The sequence below is a fragment of the Agaricus bisporus genome (genome assembly GCF_000300575.1).
Source record: "Agaricus bisporus var. bisporus H97 unplaced genomic scaffold AGABI2scaffold_2, whole genome shotgun sequence".
Taxonomy (NCBI): domain Eukaryota; kingdom Fungi; phylum Basidiomycota; class Agaricomycetes; order Agaricales; family Agaricaceae; genus Agaricus; species Agaricus bisporus.
In genome coordinates, this window is record NW_006267355.1 from 2,285,668 (window position 1) to 2,305,334 (window position 19,667).

The 19,667-nt window shown below is 47.2% G+C and overlaps 9 protein-coding genes across 9 annotated transcripts; 7 read left to right on the top strand and 2 right to left on the bottom strand.

Moving 5' to 3' along the window:
* The first annotated feature begins 2 nt into the window (after positions 1-2).
* AGABI2DRAFT_134270 (hypothetical protein) lies at positions 3-1,592 on the top strand. Its single transcript, XM_006458477.1, has 6 exons — positions 3-189; positions 391-461; positions 530-586; positions 644-716; positions 781-1,115; positions 1,168-1,592. Exons 2-6 carry the CDS (start codon positions 414-416, stop codon positions 1,231-1,233), a joined length of 579 nt encoding a protein of 192 aa, XP_006458540.1. The 5' UTR covers positions 3-189; positions 391-413; the 3' UTR covers positions 1,234-1,592.
* Positions 1,593-1,877: 285 nt separating this feature from the next.
* AGABI2DRAFT_190820 (hypothetical protein) lies at positions 1,878-3,023 on the bottom strand. Its single transcript, XM_006458478.1, has 2 exons — positions 2,306-3,023; positions 1,878-2,242 (listed from the first exon to the last, which is right to left on the bottom strand). Exons 1-2 carry the CDS (start codon positions 2,881-2,883, stop codon positions 2,179-2,181), a joined length of 642 nt encoding a protein of 213 aa, XP_006458541.1. The 5' UTR covers positions 2,884-3,023; the 3' UTR covers positions 1,878-2,178.
* Positions 3,024-3,855: 832 nt separating this feature from the next.
* Positions 3,856-5,116, top strand: AGABI2DRAFT_183573 (hypothetical protein; the record flags this gene model as incomplete). Its single annotated transcript, XM_006458479.1, has 5 exons — positions 3,856-3,903; positions 3,952-4,018; positions 4,076-4,221; positions 4,343-4,471; positions 4,522-5,116. The coding sequence occupies 5 exons, from the start codon at positions 3,856-3,858 to the stop codon at positions 5,020-5,022; spliced, it is 891 nt and encodes a 296-aa protein (XP_006458542.1). The 3' UTR covers positions 5,023-5,116.
* A 37-nt stretch (positions 5,117-5,153) lies between these two features.
* Positions 5,154-6,102, top strand: AGABI2DRAFT_217229 (hypothetical protein). The gene is made up of 5 exons (XM_006458480.1): positions 5,154-5,210; positions 5,266-5,317; positions 5,373-5,589; positions 5,644-5,825; positions 5,884-6,102. The coding sequence occupies exons 1-5, from the start codon at positions 5,164-5,166 to the stop codon at positions 5,902-5,904; spliced, it is 519 nt and encodes a 172-aa protein (XP_006458543.1). The 5' UTR covers positions 5,154-5,163; the 3' UTR covers positions 5,905-6,102.
* A 111-nt stretch (positions 6,103-6,213) lies between these two features.
* On the top strand, positions 6,214-10,739 carry AGABI2DRAFT_217231 (hypothetical protein). Its single transcript, XM_006458481.1, has 12 exons — positions 6,214-6,955; positions 7,009-7,344; positions 7,402-7,570; positions 7,622-8,769; positions 8,820-9,197; positions 9,249-9,369; positions 9,426-9,653; positions 9,710-9,813; positions 9,871-10,039; positions 10,087-10,154; positions 10,208-10,359; positions 10,414-10,739. Exons 1-12 carry the CDS (start codon positions 6,232-6,234, stop codon positions 10,666-10,668), a joined length of 3,852 nt encoding a protein of 1,283 aa, XP_006458544.1. The 5' UTR covers positions 6,214-6,231; the 3' UTR covers positions 10,669-10,739.
* Positions 10,740-11,037: 298 nt separating this feature from the next.
* On the top strand, positions 11,038-11,756 carry AGABI2DRAFT_200279 (hypothetical protein; the record flags this gene model as incomplete). Its single annotated transcript, XM_006458482.1, has 4 exons — positions 11,038-11,219; positions 11,277-11,315; positions 11,378-11,492; positions 11,575-11,756. Exons 1-4 carry the CDS (start codon positions 11,187-11,189, stop codon positions 11,754-11,756), a joined length of 369 nt encoding a protein of 122 aa, XP_006458545.1. The 5' UTR covers positions 11,038-11,186.
* A 478-nt stretch (positions 11,757-12,234) lies between these two features.
* On the top strand, positions 12,235-14,514 carry AGABI2DRAFT_217233 (hypothetical protein). Its single transcript, XM_006458483.1, has 5 exons — positions 12,235-12,309; positions 12,384-12,422; positions 12,485-12,595; positions 12,669-12,805; positions 12,882-14,514. The coding sequence occupies exons 1-5, from the start codon at positions 12,277-12,279 to the stop codon at positions 12,922-12,924; spliced, it is 363 nt and encodes a 120-aa protein (XP_006458546.1). The 5' UTR covers positions 12,235-12,276; the 3' UTR covers positions 12,925-14,514.
* Positions 14,515-15,613: 1,099 nt separating this feature from the next.
* On the top strand, positions 15,614-17,264 carry AGABI2DRAFT_176843 (hypothetical protein; the record flags this gene model as incomplete). The annotated part of the gene is made up of 4 exons (XM_006458484.1): positions 15,614-15,727; positions 15,806-16,152; positions 16,191-17,049; positions 17,106-17,264. The coding sequence occupies 4 exons, from the start codon at positions 15,614-15,616 to the stop codon at positions 17,262-17,264; spliced, it is 1,479 nt and encodes a 492-aa protein (XP_006458547.1).
* Positions 17,265-17,383: 119 nt separating this feature from the next.
* AGABI2DRAFT_190825 (hypothetical protein) lies at positions 17,384-18,961 on the bottom strand. The gene is made up of 5 exons (XM_006458485.1): positions 18,610-18,961; positions 18,383-18,553; positions 18,023-18,326; positions 17,682-17,966; positions 17,384-17,622 (listed from the first exon to the last, which is right to left on the bottom strand). The coding sequence occupies exons 1-5, from the start codon at positions 18,860-18,862 to the stop codon at positions 17,460-17,462; spliced, it is 1,176 nt and encodes a 391-aa protein (XP_006458548.1). The 5' UTR covers positions 18,863-18,961; the 3' UTR covers positions 17,384-17,459.
* Positions 18,962-19,667: the final 706 nt, after the last annotated feature.

Here is a 19,667-nt window from a genome sequence, read left to right on the forward strand (position 1 = left end):
TTACATCAGCGAGTAGTTTGTGTGTATTTGCGAATGTAATGAGAGGGGTTGCAACGCTGCTCAGAACGGACAACGACAGTCGCTGCCAGCCAATCCCGAGCTCTTCTCGCCTCCCCGCCAACGACCCCGCTCCTCTGCCCTCTCGCGTCTCTTCGCCAGCCTCTCTCGTCCCAGTCTCCCGCTTTCTCAGTGAGCCTTATTTCCCCTCTCCCACCGCGTCTCTTCTCTTCTCGTTTCATCTCCACGAGGTCTACCCCCACTCTTCTTGCCTGCAGGCCGCTGCAAGGCCATAAGACCCCGCCCTACAAGCTCGCATCGGCCCACTCCTTTTTTTTTTACTTTTCTCTTTCTGTCCATCTCCCTCTTATCTCGGCTGACTCTTAACCCCAGCGTCCTTGTAACTCCAGCACAAAATGCAGACAATCAAATGTGTGGTCGTTGGTGATGGTGCCGTTGGAAAGGTTCGAGCGCCTCTCACCCCCGATTCTTCTTTTTCGCGCTCGTTTGTGCTAATTTGGGCCACATCCAGACTTGTCTCTTGATATCCTATACTACCAACAAGTTTCCCAGCGAATATGTTCCCACCGTCTGTTCTCTCTTCCTTTTCACTCCCTTCAATCTTTGAACACGATTTGCTTTCCAGGTCTTTGATAATTATGCTGTCACTGTCATGATTGGAGAGGATCCTTATACACTCGGCTTGTTTGACACCGCTGGTAACTCAATTCATTTTTTCCCGTTGTCATGTGCCTTTTCTAACCTATTTGGCGTCCTGTACAGGTCAGGAGGATTACGACCGTCTCCGTCCTCTATCCTACCCACAAACCGACGTTTTCCTCGTTTGCTTTAGTGTCACGTCTCCAGCCTCCTTTGAAAACGTCAAAGAAAAATGGTTCCCGGAAGTCCATCATCACTGCCCCGGTGTCCCTTGCCTGATCGTAGGAACGCAAATCGATTTGAGAGATGATTCTCAGGTAATAGAAAAGCTCGCGAGGCAAAAGCAGAGGCCTGTCACTCCAGAGCAGGGAGAGAGACTTGCCCGTGAACTTGGAGCCGTAAAGTATGTAGAATGTTCGGCATTGACGCAGAAGGGCTTGAAGAATGTTTTTGATGAGGTATGTTCCTCCCTTTCATCCATTTCTCGTACTGAGCAATACATCCCCCAAGGCTATTGTCGCCGCACTTGAACCTCCCATCGTGAGAGGTGGCAAGAAGAAGTGCTCAATCCTTTAATTAATTCTGTCGTATCGTCGCTGATAGGACTTCGTCCTGTTACTTCTGAGTCTTTACGCTTATTATGACCAAAGTCACGCATCCTCAATCTGGTCTTATATCCTTCATTGCCTTATATTTCCTTTTGTCTCGCCTCTTCCTTTTTGTTCCTTCCAAGGTTCTTATTCTTCTCTCCCATTCTCTCTTTACCGGCTTTTATTATCTGCTTTAACAGTTAACCCATACATTTTCTCTCCGATCACGTTTGATGTTTGTCAGGGTCATTCAAACAGGTGTACAAAGTTGACAAATTTTTCAAATGTTCGCTCTCCACAAATGATGCTGACAGGCTCACTTGTGTAGAACGTTCAGTTCCCTCCATTCCCTAGTTTTGGGCTTATTATAATGATAGGGATTCCCAAGGAGAGTTTAATTTGTGATTTTAATATGCTCGATTCTGGATTATTTGTGGAATTTATTTTTGAATCCTGCAGATGGGTTTTTGTTTTTGTGTTTTTGTTGTATTCCGGCATCGCGACAGCTCCACTCGCTGTAGTGTGTGTGATTCGAACTAAGCTATGCAATCTTGGCATCGACTGTAGACTCAAAGATGTTGTGAGCGGCCTTGATTATGATTTTCTCTTCTATTCGTGTGAGCTTGAGTATTTTTTGACTACACCGCGGCGGACTTCAGTGCGGGTATTTGGCGGAGTTATGTAGTCTCAGGAAGCTACCGAACAACAAAGACGTAAAACGTGGTGTTAAACAACGATATATATATACTTATGTGGCGAACGTCCGTACCCAACCAAATATTACGGCCCCTCTAAAACAAAAAGAAATTGAAACCGAAAAGAATTTAGGAAAGTAGGCAAAGCGATTTTAGGGTAAAGAAAAAATCGTCTTTTGGGAGAGAAAAAGTCCTCAAGTCCGTACGTGGGACGAGATGGGATACTATTGAGGGAACTAGTATCCTTGATGGCCAGGGTAACCGGGCGGTGTGTAGGTTGGTTGAGGTGGCTTTGGGTAGCTGTAAGGGGGCGAATGTTAGGTGGGGTTGGTTTGTGTATGAGGTATGAGAGAAACTACTGACCTGTGGGATGGATGACCGTATACAGGGGTGTGGTGATCGTTATCACCACCGTGGCCATAACCGCCGCCGTTGTGGTCGTTACCGCCATTGCCGTAGCCGCCGCCATTATGATCATCACCGCCATGACCGTAGCCGCCGCCATTATGATCATCACCGCCATTGCCGTAACCACCACCATTGTGGTCGTCACCGCCGTGGCCATAGCCGCCGCCATTGTTATCATGACCACCGTTATTGTCACCACCATCATGTCCATTTCCGTAGCCGCCATTATTATTACCGCCATCATGATGGTCGCCATTATCATTACCACCACCGTAACCGTGGTTGTCATTACCAGGAGAGCCATTTCCGTGGCCTCCTTGGTTGTCGTCGTTGCCAGAGTGGCGGCTGGCGAAAGTGTGAGGACGGCGGGGCCGGTAGTATTTAAGTAGACGGGGAACGCGTTGATTGACTACGCGACCGGAGCGACTGAAAGGAACGGTCTCTCCCGCGGTGGCTGGGACAGCGAGAATCGTCAAGCTCACGAGGAGGAGCAAGAATGAGAGCGAAGTAAAGGCTGATGTGAATGGTTGCATTTTTTTTTTTTTTTGGTTTGTCAAAAAAAAATGCGAGTGTGTATGGGTATGCGCGTCGGCGAGGAAGGTCAAAACTTCAATTTAAACGAAAGCACAGGTAGAAACCTGGTAGTCGGACGATTGGTGAGGGAAGAGAAGCAAGATGAGGGATTTGTTTTAAATTTTCTGGCGCCTACATATAGGTGGGTCTTGCCGAAATTCTCCAATAGGGGTAGCATGCTTACGACAAAGGGTTGAGGTTCGTGATTGATCGAAGGTGTTGTTCGGTTTTTGTTCGTTGTTTTCTAATTGACAGATCGAGAACAATCAGTTTTGAGCTGTACTCTGGCAGTCCTATACGTGGTCTCACTGAGGCATCTATCAAAACTATAAAGAGATGATGCATTGAGGCCAGGAGGCTGGTCAGAGGCTGGTAGCACGGTCAATTTCGCCATTTTAGCCTGGGATGCCGACTGATCGTGTGTTCGGCGGTCGTGCTTAATCCTTTGAACCGACGTCCAATCGGTTTCCGACTCGAGATCATTCGGGATAATATGCCCGTCAACACTACGTCAATAAGAACGTATGCCTCAGAGAACGTCGGATGATTGATTGTAAAACCTTGCTAGCCTAAGCTGAACTGTATTTTTTTGCATTGGGTGGTAACCGGTAACCAGCGACTGCCAGCTAAAAACTCGGTGAGAGAAAAGTTATTCATAGCAAGATATTTCCGGCGTGCCAGGGGATCCAGGCTCCCACCTCGAGGACCAGTCAAGATCAATGTCAGGAAACCCAAAGGTCTGTAATGGTTCCTCATCTTAGAGGAACTGCAACAATGAGGAATGGAGCCCTCACCTAGGTATGCGCTATACTTGGAAAAGCTTCGTTGAGTCAAATGAGCCATGTTTGATTCAACTTTGAGATGCCGGTATACGTGATTCCAAATAGGGTCAAACAAGTGTAATCTCGTTTGCTGGCGCGCACTAAGAAATCATGTCCCGACCACAAGACGACCGGAATCAAGAGGCTACCGTTTACCTGGTAAGTCTTATTCCTTGGTTTGAAATCAAATTCTCAGTTACGTCTTAGGGGAATCTTGATGAACGTTGTACCGATGCTCTCATTTGGGAGCTAATGCTCCAGGCAGGACCAGTCGGTGAGTTTTCTAAACTTCGAACCAGTTCATTCGCTCATCGAGTCTGTGTTCTTTAAGTGAATGTTCATCTACCAAAAGATCGGATTTCAATGGCTCATCAAGGCTATGGCTTCTGTGAATTCCTGACCGAGGAAGACGCAGAATACGCATGTAAGATCATGAACCAAATTAAATTATGGGGGAAGCCCATCCGGGTTAACAAGGTTCGTTGCAGGTTCCACATACCATGTTTGCTTGAGGATAATTTTTTCTCCTGTGGAACATTCCTAAATGTTATTTTCAAACAATGATACTGAAAGCCTTGCTTTTTTTGCGTTTTCATAGGCGTCGTCGGATAAAAAACAACTGGATGTTGGTGCAAACCTGTTCATTGGAAACTTGGATGAGAATGTGGATGAAAGATTACTATATGACACGTTTAGTGCTTTCGGTATGATGGCGACGACAGCCAAGGCGAGTTTTCATGACTGCTCACGCGTTTTTGTATCTCACAATCCATGCAGATCGCTCGTGACACTGGTTCTGGAATCTCAAAGGGCTATGGCTTTGTTTCATATACGGACTTCGAGTCTTCAGACGCTGCCATAGAATCCATGAACGGTCAATTCCTCATGAACAAAGCGATTACTGTACAATACGCATTCAAAAAAGAGGGCAAAGGTGAACGTCACGGTACGGCGGCAGAACGTCTCCTTGCAGCTCAAGCTCGGAAAAACAATGCTCTACCGGTTACTGCTAGGCCACCTCCTGCTCCTATGGGTTTCGGTGCTCGACCACCAATGCCTGGATATCAAGGACCGTACCAAGGACAATTTGCTGGGGCATTGGCACAACCTCCACCGCCTCCTGGATTTACTGCGCAACAAACTGTTGTGCCCCAGATGCAAATGGGCATGGGTCCACCTATGATGGGTATGCCTGGTGGTCCGCCTCCACCTCCGGCAGGTATGCCTGTTTACGGTGGTTATGGTGTACCGCCGCCACCGCCAGGATATAGTTCATAGAATGTTTTTAATTTAGTAGAGCATTTTGTCTTTGTCGTATTTTTGTCCATTCGAATCGTTTCCGTCAGTATATTTACACGTGATCATGGATGCGTTAAGCGCGTTACCGCGGAAGGTTTCTCTGTCCTCCACATTGACAAGATGCCCACAAAACCCCTGGATTATTCAAGTTTGGAAAATTCATCGAAGTGAGCCACATGGTCTGACTTTGGCCTCGGGTCCCCTGTTGACGGGTTTTATCAGGTGGAAGAATCTACCACCGCCACCTGGATTTTCGAAACAATTGAATGTTTCTGTAGGTTCGTTCGACCACAGAACTTTTGAACTCTTGAGCTTACTATGACTCTCAGTCTAAGAGTAAGACCGAGGATGTAACCACAAAGCCCAAGTCGTTGGATTCCCTCAAAGCATCAAGAGCATGGGGTGTCGCTATCCAGCCAGCGAAGCAGATACCAATGAACCTCATCATGTTGTATATGTCTGGTTCACAAGTGCAGATATTTAGTATGGGAGTCATAGTCATGCTTTTCTGGGGTCCCTTTGTGAATTTCTTCAAGGTTAACAAAAGTAAGTCTACCCTCGGAATTCTCATCAGAGCAAGCTAACCATTCGCGAACAAAGCTTTCGCACAATATGCTCCAGAAGGAAAGGATCCCAATGCTGTTACGACATTGTTTCTTCAGAAAGGCGCATTTTTATTCTTCCACCTCGTGGGATTGGGGATTGGGGTATGGAAATGCCTCCAAATGGGTCTTTTACCGACAGGAACAGGTGATTGGCTTGCTTTCGAGACAAGAGGACCGGTACGCGAGTTTCTTTGTTCTTTTGCTGCTTCTGTGGGGTCTCATTGTATTTTTGTAGGCGCCCGAATTATCATTATAATTTTTGTCATGACAGCTTGATTGTTGTCGTCTTGAACCGAATAATTTTCCTTGTTTTCTCCTGTGCCGTCTTATACAGGGTTCATGTTTGTTGAGCAGTTGCGAGAAGGAGAGGTCCCAAACAAACATTGAGTGAGCTTATGATACTGGTACACCGGGAAACGTATCACCTCCCACGAGATATTTATTACCTTGATCAGGGACGGAATTGATACCGAGTCTAAGCCGTGTTCCAATGGCAAGGCTTAATCTCACGAAATGCCCACAGTCTCACGAAACGCCCACAGTCTTACGAAACGCCCACTGAGCGCCCTGACTTCTTACTGCCATGTCCTCAAAGGCAGGGCCCAAAGATGGGTCGATCCTACTGCCGGTCCACACCAAACCCATCAATGCTCGCAATAGGACGCGTTTCCGATACCTCTCGTATCTTGCACTCCTTTCTGCAGCTGTCACGCTCACAAACATCCTCCCTACCCCTCGGTCTTTTGTTCGCAATACAGTTGTACGACCTCTGACTTTCGAAGGTGACCCAGCATCAGAATGGGAGGACAACATATGGCCCCTTCGAGAACAAACGCCCTGGGATATTTCTACCGACTATCCGTATCCTCGTACTCTGGAGTACGACGTTACAGAGGGAACATGGTTAAGACTCGATGTACACCCGATTTCTGGTGACGTCATCTTCGACATGCTCGGGGATATATATTGCCTTCCAGGTGGTGAAGCTCTGAAAACTCACACCCCCGGTGAGAAGGTCAAAGCGCGTCCTGTACTTCTAGGTATTCCCTACGATTCGGATCCGCATTTCTCCCCGGAAGGTGATCGTTTCGTGTTCAGAAGCGATGCAGGCCTGGGGATCGAGAACATTTGGGTTGCGGAATGGAAGGGATGCGAGGCCATGGATGTACGCGCCACGGGCAGCAAAAATGAAGACCTTCGAGCGGCTCTCCAAGTCAAACAGCAGGAGGAAGACTTGTTGAAGAAGGGCATAGTTGAAACTGAGGAGAGAAAGTATCGACGGTTGGTTAGGGAGGGACGAGCAGGCGGTCAGTAACATCTCGTCGAATATTTCACAGCCGTAGACTGAATATTATCTTAGCCCGCCGGGTGACAAACGAAACTTACCGATGGGTCTCGGACGCGAGATTTCATCCATCTGGGCTTACGGTCATTGCTACGAAGTGGTACACGTCCTCCCGTTCCTTAGGTGCGGGCGAGGGTTGGGAATACAACGTTCCTTCTCTGGAGGGCCCCGAGGGAGCCATCGGAATTGCCAGCGGCTCTCGCGTACTTGGTCGCTCGTTGCCGCTCGGATGGACGGTTGATGATTATGAGAGGCAACAAATTGGTCCTGAGCAATTCATCTGGTCTGGCCAGGATAGCATCATCTTCTCAAAGAATGTTCGGGATTCTAATGCTTTCGAGTATAGCAAAGGTCAGTTCCACTCCGCAGTTCGGTTGGCTATAGCTAATTGTCCTGATATCATCCAAGATATTCATCAGGGTATATATTCGATCTTCCAGAGGAACATAACTACGGGCCGTACCGAAACTCTTGTAGACGCATACCCTGGCGGCGCGAGTAGACCGGAACTTTCGCATGACAGACGCACTCTCGCTTTTGTTCGTCGCGTTCGAGACAAGGAAGCTCTCGTCCTCAAGTAAGTTCCATTGACCAGCAGTTCGACAAGTCCTCTAATTGTGTTGTAAAGGGATCTTCAAACCGGCACACTTCATCATATTTGGCATGGCCTTACATACGATTTAACAGTTATATCCGCGCCAATGGGCACATACCCGTCCTTCTCTTTCTCGCCCTCGGATGATGCTGTCATCCTCTGGGCAGCTGGACAAATCTATCGTGTTCCTCTTCGAGTTAATGACCTGGGAGAGAAAACAGCCTCTGACCAACAGCCTTCGCCCATACCTTTCGCGGCTCATATTGAGAAGCAACTTGCCAAAACCCTTCGAGGTGGTGCGAATGTTCTGGAACAAGAGACTGCCAGGACCCAACGCGTGCGTTCTCTTAAGAACCTTCGCGTCGATGAGAGCGGGGAGCGTGTCGTGTTCGAGGGTGCTGGATTGACGTACATACAAAACATTCGATCAAAAGAGACTCACCAGGTTCCCGTTGCTCACCCAGCGGCGCCTTACTATTCTCCTGCTTTCATTCACGGAAGGAGGGAATTCGTCCTTCATGCTCGTTGGACAGACACCAAGTTTACGTCTTTCGAACTCTCTAATGTTGATACTGGCGCCACACACGAATTCGAGGGTTTACCGTTGGGAAGATATTTTTCCCCTGTCGTTTGCGAATGCCGTGGTTCGTCACGTCGGATGGCATTCATCAAAACGTCAGGTACTACACTCACGGGCGATATTGTCGCAACTTCTAATCCTGGACTCTACGTTGCCAACATCGAACTTCCTTCAACCAGTGAAGGCAAGATTGTTATTAACCACCTTCAATTTATTCCTTCGAACATCAATCCTGATGACCGTATCAACATGAGGTTTATTGACGGTGCCAGCCAGCTCCTTGTTCAAGATTCCCAGACTGCCTTCACGATTAACTTGAGTAAAGGTGCCGATGGAAATGGAGACTACGAGCACACCACTATTGCCTCCGGACGCATGTCTGCTGAACTGACGGTGTCGCCTGTGGAGCGCAATGGAGTTCCGCAGTTCATCTCGTTCGTCGACTTCTTCAACGTGTATCTAGCACCCGGAGATTCAGATGAAGAAGAAGGTGTATGGTCTAAGCCTGCAAATGCCACAAAAGGATTAGTGAGAGTGAGTTTGGACGGTGGGCACGATGTGACATGGAGCGGGGATGGGAACACGGTCTTCTGGCTTCTTGGTATGTGAATCCTCTTCAAATCAAGGATGCGGTTTCTGAAAGAAAAGCAGGTCCTTTTGTGCATTCACTTGAAGTTTCTCAACTTAAAAACTGCGCCGACGAAGTGAGGCAAGATCGCCTAAACTTTGGTATCGACTGTGTCAAGAAGCTAGTGAAATATCAGGAAGTCTTCATCGAACACGCTACTGATATCGCTCGCCTCAAACATGAGGCTGCATCTTTGAAGGAATCGGTCGATATACAGGGAGATTCTGATGTATTCGTTGTTACGAACGCCACATTGCTTACAATGGCGACCGGCAACGCCGAAGACGACTTGATTCACGATGCTGTCCTTGTGACTCGAGGTGGTGTTATTGAATATGCTGGTCCAGCCTCGGAAAATTACCCTATCCCCGCTCATGCAAATTCTATCAATGCACAAGGAGGTTGGTGGCCTATGATTCAAGCTCTTCCGTTCAGCTAACATCTTGACGAAGGATTTGTCGTTCCTGGTTTCATCGATGTACATGCCCATTGGAACGGCTTCGCTGATATATACCCAGCTAAATCCTGGGAAATGGAAACCTTCCTCGCTTATGGTGTTACTACCTTGCACAAGTGAGTTAATACAACCTTGGTCGTGCGCTGGTTTAGAGGGGACTAATGTATCCAAGTCCTAGCGCGGATAATGTTGCTGGGTTCGTTGAGCGCAGTCGCGTCGAGCGTGGCCAGATGGTCGGACCCCGAATTTACACTGTGGGTGACATCATCTATGGGTCTGGAGCCTTCCCCATCCACCAAGATATCACCACTCAAGAGGAAGCCAATTCGGCGTTGCTGAGGATCAAAGCAGAAGGCGGTCCTGCAAGCATATCCTATAAAAATTACAACATTCCATCTCGGTAAGATCATAGATTGTCTCCACCCGAAGAACGATAGCTGATACGTCGCGAACTAGCGCTTCTCGCCAGCGACTTCTGCTTACTGCGACGAACCTATCTATGCTTTGTGTTCCTGAGGGTGGCATGAATTACGACTGGGATCTAACCTATATCATAGATGGTGGGTTACTTGGCTCCCGCGATTTGAAACATTAGAAGCTTTAACTTTCGTTGGCAGGTATGACGACAGTTGAACATGCAATTCCCGTCCCTGTTTTGTACGACGATGTCCTTACCCTATTTGCCTTGAGTGGCACCGGATCAACACCAACTCATATTGTTAACTATGGCGGAGCCTTCGGCGAACAGTTTGTATGGGCCACGCAAGACATTCCTAATGATCCTAAGTGATTAGCTTGTGATTTTTATGTTTCTATTTCTCAATTTTGGACAGGTTACGAAGATTCACAAGGCACGACATCTTGGAGGGTCTTTCAGAGTCTACAGCTCGCCCACTTCAGTGTATGTCTATACACAATATTCTCTTTCGAGATGCTAACAGCTTGTGTGCATAGCTTACGCCTTGTTCAATACCTCGGCGTCAGTAGCCAAAATGGTTGAGAAAGGAATTTTAACTCACATCGGTGCTCATGGAGAACCTCCTCTTGGAGTGAATTACCATGCCGAAATGTGGTTTGCCGGTCAAGGAGGGCTCAGCAATTATGAAGTAAGTCTACCTGAACGTATACCGAGACGCTGTAGCCAACTTTGACACAAACAGGTCATTCGTGCAGCAACTTCTTCCGGCGCTCAGACACTCGGAATGTTCTCATCTCTAGGCTCGTTATCTGCAGGAAAACTGGCGGATTACCTCATCTATCCATCTGGAGTTGATCTTTTGAATGAAGGTATTGATAGCTCGCTGGAGTTGACTCACGTTGCTCGAGGTGGTAGATTGTGGGATGCGTCAACCATGGAAGAAGTTTGGCCGGTGAAGGGTAGAAAGCAGGAGTTGCCCCCCTTGAATGCCGAGTAAGAGCAGATAGCTAGTGGCTTAGGATGTAGCATACATAGTGAGTTTTCAATGAAATATACTATTGTTTGCACTTTTCAGCTCTCACATGCCACACTCAACTATGGAGTTTATTCCGACTATACATAATCTTCACCTGAGATCAACTAATGCGGTCAATACCTGTGGATATACTACCCCTTGTTCAAACTTCCCAAAGGACCGAAATCGGGGATAGTCATAGGCGGTGTTCTTGTTCCGCATGTATCGGACCGATAAGGCTCGAGGGCCGACGGACCACGACCTTCGGACAGATGCAGTACAGGGGAGATCAAGTCAGACCTCTCGTCCTACATATGTGGTACGCTGCGGACTGTACATAGTAATCAAGATCAAAAGATGAAACGTCTCCCGCTCGAGTACTCGGAAGAAACATGGAAGTCGCCCTTTGCATATGGGTCTAGCCTTCTGCTGGAAAAACATATATAACGTACAGTATTCGAATCCTCCAGTGAGTATATATAAAAGCTCTCTACTCTAAAATGCCTTACCTCGTTCTCAATACTAATGTCAAGGTATGCCCGTCTTACCGCCTACGAATAACATCATATCTTATTGATTTGACTTTACAGGTTGCCGACCCCAAGGCGTTTGCTGCAGAATTCTCAAAGGTGTTTTTCGTTTGACGTCGACTTTGCGCTCAGAATCACTAAAACATGCACGCTTATTAAAGTTCGCAGCAGAAACCATCAACATACCAGAAGCCTACATTAACTTTCAATTCAATTACAATGACTCCTTGATATTTGGCGGCAGCTTCGATCCATGTTTCAATCTCTCTATCGCAAGTACTCTCCTCGAGATTTGAATTTGATACACTGTTCTGATAGCCCCGTCATTTATGATTTTCTCTTTCCCAGGCCAGCATAGATAACCTTCAGCCAGAGATGAACGAAGGATACAGTAAGAAGATTTTTGAATGGTTAGATGCGAAGTTGGGTGTTAAGCATGACCGCGGCTATATTCTTTTCACCGATCCTGGAAGTGGTCAAATTGGGTATGTATTTCGACTTCAAGGGTCGCCGCCCCTTCATGGGCATTGGATGAATTGATGTTGATGAGACATTTTCTTTTGACAGGTATATGAGTACCACCCTCGCGAAGATACTTGGCTCGAGCGAGTATAAACTAGAAGGGTTAATGTCATAGGTGACCTTCCCAGAAATCATATACTCTTAAAGGGGTAATGGTTGATAATTTGATTAAGACATTTTTGAATCGCTGGGAGTGAATGATTAAGCTTTTAAGCATCCGAAAGGGGCGTGTTTTGCTTTTGACTGAAAGGGCGGATTCATCACTCAAGAGCAAGGAGCTCATTTCTAGTGGTTTCGTTCACTATGCTATGATCATATCATACTGCATTCACCAGTCCACAAAACATACTGAAGTTTCGGTAGATCCTCGGAATTTTCCTTCCTTACTGAGAGTTCTTGCCAGATGCTCGATCATGAGAGAAACGTCCTCTACATATAGTAGGCAAGCTTAGCAATCCCAGCGAGGGCTTTATATACGCCCCATACTTTCTCCCACCACCTACTTTTGACTACGACTGCAGCAGTCTACAACTCAACAATGCCCTTACTTGTTCTCAATACCAACGTGAAGGTACCGTAAATCTCCAGCGCCTAGTATGAGTTATTTTTGAGCATGACGATCTCATCAATCGCCGGTCGTTGCAGGTTGCTGATCCCAAGACCTTCACTCTCGAATTCTCCAAAGTAAGTAGACCAAAGGAGTTCAAGCTTTCAAAGAATGGTTATTCAACAGCATACATCAACAGTTCTCAGCTGAAACTCTCAACAAACCAGAAGCGTATATCACGGTTCAGTACAATCATAATGAATACATCACATTCGCCGGTACCCACGATCCCGCTTTCAATCTCGCTATCGCAAGTAGTTTTCCCTCGAGATTCGACTTAATCAAAGATCATTTACCACACAAAAATCGATTATATTTTCTAGTATAGCTTGGATAACCTTCAACCCGAGAAAAATGAAGTCTACAGCAAGAAGTTTTCAGAATGGTTGAATACAAAATTGGGTCTTCAGAACGATCGCGGATATATCAATTTCATCGACCCTGGACGAAGTCATCTTGGGTACGTTGTTCATTTTCATCCGAGGACACCTACTACTTTCTCTGTGACATTCTTATTGATGAGGTCTTTTCGACAGTTATGCGGGTACTACCTTCGCAACGATCTTTGGCTCAAAATGAGCGTAGTATGGTTAAATTAATGTTGTAAAAAAGCTGTCCATGTATTTCACAAAAGAGTATTTTACAAGCTATACGAAGGGAAAAAGAGGGACTATTATATTGTAGACATGTCCAGGTGCCGGGCACTGAATTGCAAGGCACCCAGATCCAGCCATCTTCTTTCACTAGCAGCAGGAGATGTCGGGGAAGACAGCATTACCAAACTTTCCGGCTCCGATGGCGTACCTGGTTCGGAATCAAACCATGGATCATCATAGTCTATATCCGAAACAGTCTCCTGACGAGGAGAGAGTGGTTGCGAATCAAACGCTGAGCTCAACGAAGACGAGGAGGACGTGCGGGATAAGGGTGGAAACAAGTCAGCACGGGGAGATGATACATCGGGAGTAGGCATGACAAATGAGATGGAATGTTGCGTGTCCTCCGTTTTCATCACGCTAACCTCAACCGAGTCGGAGACTGGTGAAGTAGCATTCTGATGTCGCACCTCTTCCAGTCTACACCACTCCATCACACTTTCTCCAATCACACTCTCGACTTCTCCTTGAGTCCAACCTCCAAATTCAACCCTCCAGATACTACACATCCCCAATTCATCATCACCTCGAATTTGGCCATATGCTCGAAGCTTGGCACCCTTCTCCCATACATTATTTTGGTTCAGGCGAGACAATAAATTGTCAACTCGAACACCATGAGACTCGTAAGACTCGTGGAATGCGGAGAATTGGGAAAGGGGGAAGAGCAGCCGTGGTGCGTCGCCGGTTTCAACGGCAGGAAGAGGAACACGAGTGTTAGGGGGTCGGCAAAGGGGAACCCAAAGATACGTGGTAACGGGAGCGACAGCATCATCAAAATAGTGAGATACCTCCTCCTCGGGTACAAAGTGAGGAATGGCACTCATAGGCATCGTATGCCTGGTGTTTGTGGCTTCGCGGTGGAAGGCTGATCTCCTGGGTCTCCTTGGCCTAGATCGCCCGTGACGACGCTTTCTGAGGTCTAGCTTTGACTCATATAAAGCCCGCATGGCGATTGGTGTATTCTCGACTAGGTTCTGAAATATGGGCATGGCAGTAGCATAGTTGCGTGCAGTGCCTAATCCAACGTTTGTGGCGACCCGCACGCCAGCAGAAGGGGGGTGGGGCAAGACAGCACGAGTGCCAGAAGACAATGCCGTCCTGGAATGGAATGTTAAGCGAGATTGTATAGTGGGTGGTGCTGCTGAATGGAGCGACCGAGCGGCCGCAACATTGCCGTTATGAATATGTGTAGGCGCTCGCAAGCCAGGAGCAGCTAGCTGATTCACGATGAACGTGAAGAAATTTCGAGTTGCAGAGAATATTTTGTTTGGAGGCAGCCTAGAAGGTCTGGGTGGACATGGCCCTAGGCCATGAGCGACGGTAGACGCATGTCGCTGGCCTGGAGCCCTGTGAAACCCACCATGGGCGACGGCATTGGCAGCCTTGCGTGCGGATGCACGACCTGCTGCAATGACCATCTGTCTCGAGGTGAAAACTGCGAAAAGAAAGAGATCGAGATGGGGGTCGGGAGGGACAACGGATGTGGGGCAAAGCAGGGCAGATGATAAATATACGCCGACAAGCAAAACATACTTCCATATCGGGAAGCCGAGGTCTTGCGTGTACAGAATGGCGTCGTGGCTGTGCATCTACGGCAATGGTTTAGAACGCTCAACCGGTGCAGACACGAAAAACTCACTGGATGTTTTGTGGAAAAACGACAGACCACCGGGATTCATATATAGGACCCACAGTCGCCAGTTTCCTTTGTGCTTTTGTCACAACAGTCCAAGCACAATACATACATCATGATTGTTCTTTGAGCTTCAAGGTCCATGCTAAGTGCTTGTTGTCAAGTTTTATTCTCTCTGCGATTGCCATTGTCTATGCCTGTGTGTCCACCGAGTCGACCCTATAATGCTCCATCTCCGTCATTCGAGTTGCCAGCCTCACTTCGTTTTTGTTCAGCTCCTAGCATCCCTGGGAACAATCAGGTCGGGCACCAAATGTGTGTTTTACTTGACAGGTTCCCTTCAGCGAAGAGCCTTGTCGAACGATCAGGATATTCCGTCTGCTTACTGAAATCAGCCTTTGCTCCTGCGAGTAACGCCCAATATGAATGTTCTAATGTGCCTAACCAGTCCACTCAGGTCATTGGCCCGAAGTCGTGCGTGGCGCGTTAGAACACACAATCGTATGTCCACCTGAAAAATTATTGGGCTCAGAAACGGAGTTGAAGGAGTGGATCGCGTACTATCGAGTGAGGAGTCACTGTCTCCACCTATTTCAGTTATCACAAACTCAATGACCGACAGACAAAGCAGCACCCTATCGAAGTCATCTCGTATTCCCGACCCTGTCTATCTCTGTTTCAAGGTTGGCAGTTCAAAGAGTCGCGTTCACTAGCGACATTGCTACTCAGGCCCAGGACGCAGAACCACCTTACCTGTCATTCACTAGGTAAGTTGTATTAATGCATTCTGAGGGAAACAATTTGACGATGTGAGCTGTTTCTATTTTTGATATGGTTCATATTTAGTGGCCCATATATCCACGAGGCTGGTACCAATACCAAGCATCAGATCCTAGTCAGATTCTATCACACTGCCATCCCATCAGCGTCGCGTTACACCGCCTCGCTGGCCAATTCTCTCTGGACGCTCACTAGCATGGCCAGTTCTCTCCGGAGGCTCACTAGCATGGCCAAATCTCTCCGGACGCTCACGAGCATGACCAGCTTTCATGGCCTGCCTGTCGAAATTATCCTCCATATCATTGATTGTGTGAGCATAACAACGTCTTAATTGAGCCAACACTGTACGTTCTGACATCGCCGTATGTGTTCATCCTGCTCTTTCTAGTACGGTTCGATGAGTGACATCGCGTACAGCTCCAGCAAAGATCGTCTATGCAAACTTCGTCTTGTCTCAAAACAGTTCAATGCAATTATCTGTCCCATCCTCTTCGCAAGCCTCCGTCTTGACTTCGAGGATACGCAATCAGGCTGCTCGAGGTGCTGCGAAATTATCGCTGCACTTACAAGTCGCTCTACCAACGTGTTTGAACACACGAAGAGGCTTTTTATCTCTACCAGACAACTTTATTGGACCGAAGAATATCAGAACAGGGGTATTTCACGCACCAAAATGTTTGTTGCTGATAAAATACACGATGCCATTATGATGTTGAAGAATCTCACTGTTATCGAGTAAGTGGATGTGTATCTCTTTCTTTTGATCTTCCCAGAAATATTGACCAGAAGATCAGATATATGTATAGTCCGCAGCATGACCCAGAGCAACTCGCCATTGGGGTTATTCGTGCCTTAGGTACACTTCCATTAATCGAAAGCTTCGATAACCTCCGCATCTTTTCCAACCCACCTTCCTCGTTCACCTTGAAACCCATCTCCAACCTTACCACCCTTCGAGTGCACTGGAGCTGGGATAATTCTAACAACTGTCTGCCCGAAATCGCTTCCCTCCTTGCAAGGTGCCCTCAACTGACGGAGGTGTACCTCCGCAGCGAAAGCTACTCGACAGACAATCCAGACACCTCTTTGAATGACATCTTTGCCGAAGTGAACAAGTCGGAGAGAGTACTCAAGTTGAAGACGCTGAGACTCTGCGGAGTCGTAGTCGATCCTGATGATTTCGAGGCTCACGTTCGACACTTCAGAGACCTTACCTTCCTCGGAATTACAAACAATTCTAGCTCAAAAGCATATACCGCTTTCGGTGCTACTTGCACCATTCTACAACAGCGTAACGATATATACCTAAAAGGCATAGTGACGGACCTCTCCGGGGACCCTCTTCTCCTCTCTTATCTTTCCTCCTATTCCGGGTTGACGCAACTCTGCTTGGGTCTGCAGGATAGTAAAGATGACTTTGATGTCGTAAATCAAATCTATACGCAGATCCTACCAAAACATTCAAAAACACTGGAACACCTCCAATTGGGCTCCGTTCGATCGCAGATCTGGTGCCAAATACCAACCGAGGAACAGATCGCAGGACTTGTAAAATGTCAACAACTGAAAGTACTCAAAGTTCGCTCATTTGTCGACGAGAGAAGATTAAAGCAGCATGATGGAACGATTTTTGTGAGCCCTTTTCAAATTCCCGGGGGGGGGGGATTAATTTGAATTTAACCCTGCAGGAGACTTGGTATGAGATCGGTTTGCAACTTCCCAGCCTAGCACTTCTACATATTACGCCAAAGGATGTATTTTATTTTGAAAAACTTTGGAACGATGTCAGGGAATTGGTTGCGGAGAGGTACAGGAAGGACAGGGGAATGTACTTTAGAGTAGAATGATATCAACTTTACTGGGTGCATTTGCAGCAGTATCCCTAGAGTCATGTATATCTCGTGTATATCTCAGCGCAGTGGGTTCTTAACTTTAATGAGATGAAAAGGGTTTCGTAGGTAGCAGGCTATATACAAAACCCAAATATTGCAAATATAAAACATAAATTTATCGCATTCCTAAGGAAAAGCAGGCCTTCGACCTTATTTCGTCTGCCCATTTGCCTTTCTCCTTATTTCGGGATCCAGAGGGAAGCGTTGTTCTTCGGGCCCAACAGAATATAACCTCTTCCAAATAGGCTCCAGGTGCTTGGGTGTTTTCCATGCCAGCTCGTCATTCCTCAACCATAAACGAATCAAGTGTCGACTATCATGCAAAGGATTATGATCAGCCGCGTCTCTGAGTAGTCTCCGTTGTTTACTCACGTGTGTTCTACGCTGTCCCGGAACGCATCCCGAGCGTGGAGAAGGCCCATGCTATTTATATATTGGATATCGCCCTTTTGGAAATTCAATCCGAGAGAGTATTTCTCTGCTGTGTAATGAAGCGCATCGAGTGCTTCCGCTTGCGCCTCAGAGATAGGTGGGATATTGGGACTCCGTCTTTGCTCCCCATACCCAGTGAAATGGCGGCGTGAGTACTGGATGACGATGTGGCCATCCTCGTTATATAGTAACGGCCTTTTGGTATATCCGGGATCTCCTCCGAAGCTATCGACCAAATCAGCGACACAATTTCTTGAGCATCAACGACTATAATAACGAACCTATCCAAAGGCCATTCTTCAGCGAGCGTATGAATAAGATCGGGACGAGTTGCAGCGAGTTCGTTGTAGACCCTCGGTCCGCTACTGATCCTCGAAGTTCCTCCCTCCGCTGCATTGTCCAAGGCAAACAATGCAATCAGGTCACCGACATCCGTATGGAAGACCTGCTTGTCTGTCGTATATGCCGAGTTTCCGATACCACCTTGCTCATGCGCATGACTGACCGTCAAGTCCTTGATATGAGCAAGAACGGCGCCAGTTCCATCCTGCTTTCCGCGAGCTGAACCTACGTGCGATGAGACACCTATGATCACCCAACGAATTAGTTTTTGGTGGATTGCGAAAGAGAAGAAGATATACCAGTATAAATGATAGCGAGTTGAGCAAGCGTATAATCATCTACGGGTATAGTCCTGAGAACAAAGAAACCTCTGCCGGAGTAGAGTTCTTTTGCCAGATCATACAAAACGGGTCCCAATTTTGGGAGGGGAAATGTTTCCCGGTTAACATAGCCCATAGGCTTGGCAAGACCTGGGTGGTGCGCTGCGTTAATAATGGAATCAACAGCCATCATAGAATAGTTATACCCTCGAAATATTTCAAAGCATCGTTGATCTCCTGTAGTTCGTCATTGCTGAGTCTGTAGACCCATTGATCTTCACTCGTCCAGTCTTTACCTTCCCAAACGACCGGACCCTCGACCTTTTCTGGAAAACCAGGGGGTAGGCTCGTTTTCACTAACTCTGGATCCTGGTGAAGGCGACGCGCTGTGCGTTCTTTATATTTAGCCAAGTCGGGATGGTACTGGATATCCGGCTGGGATGCTATAGCAATGGGCATTGTGATGTATAGTGTTGCTGGAGTTACTGTTCTCGAGATAGGAAGGGGAAGATTCGTGTAGAACTAAGCTGGAAGGCAGGAGTTCACCCACCCCAGACAGCCCAGATATATGTGAAGGGAGCCATGGAAGAGAATTATCCAAGAATGTGTCATTCATACGCGATAGGAGGCTCAATCACCTGGTTTTCGCATATTGTTAGCACACACACTGTCCCACACACCCGAGTAATTTGGGGGATTTTTACTCTCGCATTCTCCATCGTACCCACACCAAATCTCTTGATGCTTTACCAAAAAGCAGGTCCATCCATAGCCGAAATCTAGGCATGAAGATCATTTTCACAGGTGCATTTGTGGCAGCTCCAACTGGCTGGAACATCATTGGGATTCCATGGTACTGGCGTACCGATGGGAAACAAGGGAAAACAGCTCAGTGGGGAAGTGAATTCTCTCATTGACCTGGAGTACATCGAAGAGGGTCAGAAACAATTGATATGCTCAAATGGCTCGGAGTTTTCGAAAAAAGAACAAAGTCGCCACATTTTGTCGTCTCGCATGTGGAGAGAGGTAGGAAAGGAAATGAAAGTCAAGGGAGAATTTGAGTATGGCTCGCCATCAGCGTCACATCACGGTGTGTTTTGATAACGATGCAGGCTGATGCAGGTTCTTGCTCGGATGTGTGTCGGGCTTGTATCGGGCTTTTTGACCTACGCGGGAGTTTTTTGGGATCATCCACGCACAAAACCCATTAGGCACCGAGTCAAAGCTGCGAACGAGCGGCTGAGAATTTTGCACCTGGGAGATA

Excerpts from the sequence above, each read along its gene's own strand:
- AGABI2DRAFT_134270 (XM_006458477.1), top strand. The coding sequence starts at position 414 with ATGCAGACAATCAAATGTGTGGTCGTTGGTGATGGTGCCGTTGGAAAG. Across the intron at positions 462-529 it reads GTGATGGTGCCGTTGGAAAG|ACTTGTCTCTTGATATCCTA; the intron begins GTTCGAGCGCCT and ends GGCCACATCCAG. Across the intron at positions 587-643 it reads CCAGCGAATATGTTCCCACC|GTCTTTGATAATTATGCTGT; the intron begins GTCTGTTCTCTC and ends TTTGCTTTCCAG.
- AGABI2DRAFT_190820 (XM_006458478.1), bottom strand. The coding sequence starts at position 2,883 with ATGCAACCATTCACATCAGCCTTTACTTCGCTCTCATTCTTGCTCCTC. Across the intron at positions 2,243-2,305 it reads TACGGTCATCCATCCCACAG|CTACCCAAAGCCACCTCAAC; the intron begins GTCAGTAGTTTC and ends GCCCCCTTACAG.
- AGABI2DRAFT_217229 (XM_006458480.1), top strand. The coding sequence starts at position 5,164 with ATGCCCACAAAACCCCTGGATTATTCAAGTTTGGAAAATTCATCGAA. Across the intron at positions 5,590-5,643 it reads TTTCTTCAAGGTTAACAAAA|CTTTCGCACAATATGCTCCA; the intron begins GTAAGTCTACCC and ends TCGCGAACAAAG. Across the intron at positions 5,826-5,883 it reads CTTTCGAGACAAGAGGACCG|GCGCCCGAATTATCATTATA; the intron begins GTACGCGAGTTT and ends GTATTTTTGTAG.
- AGABI2DRAFT_217231 (XM_006458481.1), top strand. The coding sequence starts at position 6,232 with ATGTCCTCAAAGGCAGGGCCCAAAGATGGGTCGATCCTACTGCCGGTC. Across the intron at positions 7,571-7,621 it reads AAGGAAGCTCTCGTCCTCAA|GGATCTTCAAACCGGCACAC; the intron begins GTAAGTTCCATT and ends TGTGTTGTAAAG. Across the intron at positions 10,360-10,413 it reads GAGGGCTCAGCAATTATGAA|GTCATTCGTGCAGCAACTTC; the intron begins GTAAGTCTACCT and ends TGACACAAACAG.
- AGABI2DRAFT_217233 (XM_006458483.1), top strand. The coding sequence starts at position 12,277 with ATGCCCTTACTTGTTCTCAATACCAACGTGAAG. Across the intron at positions 12,310-12,383 it reads TTCTCAATACCAACGTGAAG|GTTGCTGATCCCAAGACCTT; the intron begins GTACCGTAAATC and ends CGGTCGTTGCAG. Across the intron at positions 12,596-12,668 it reads CCGCTTTCAATCTCGCTATC|TATAGCTTGGATAACCTTCA; the intron begins GCAAGTAGTTTT and ends TATATTTTCTAG.
- AGABI2DRAFT_190825 (XM_006458485.1), bottom strand. The coding sequence starts at position 18,862 with ATGCCCATTGCTATAGCATCCCAGCCGGATATCCAGTACCATCCCGAC. Across the intron at positions 18,554-18,609 it reads TGCTTTGAAATATTTCGAGG|GTCTTGCCAAGCCTATGGGC; the intron begins GTATAACTATTC and ends CGCACCACCCAG. Across the intron at positions 18,327-18,382 it reads ACTCGCTATCATTTATACTG|GTGTCTCATCGCACGTAGGT; the intron begins GTATATCTTCTT and ends GGGTGATCATAG.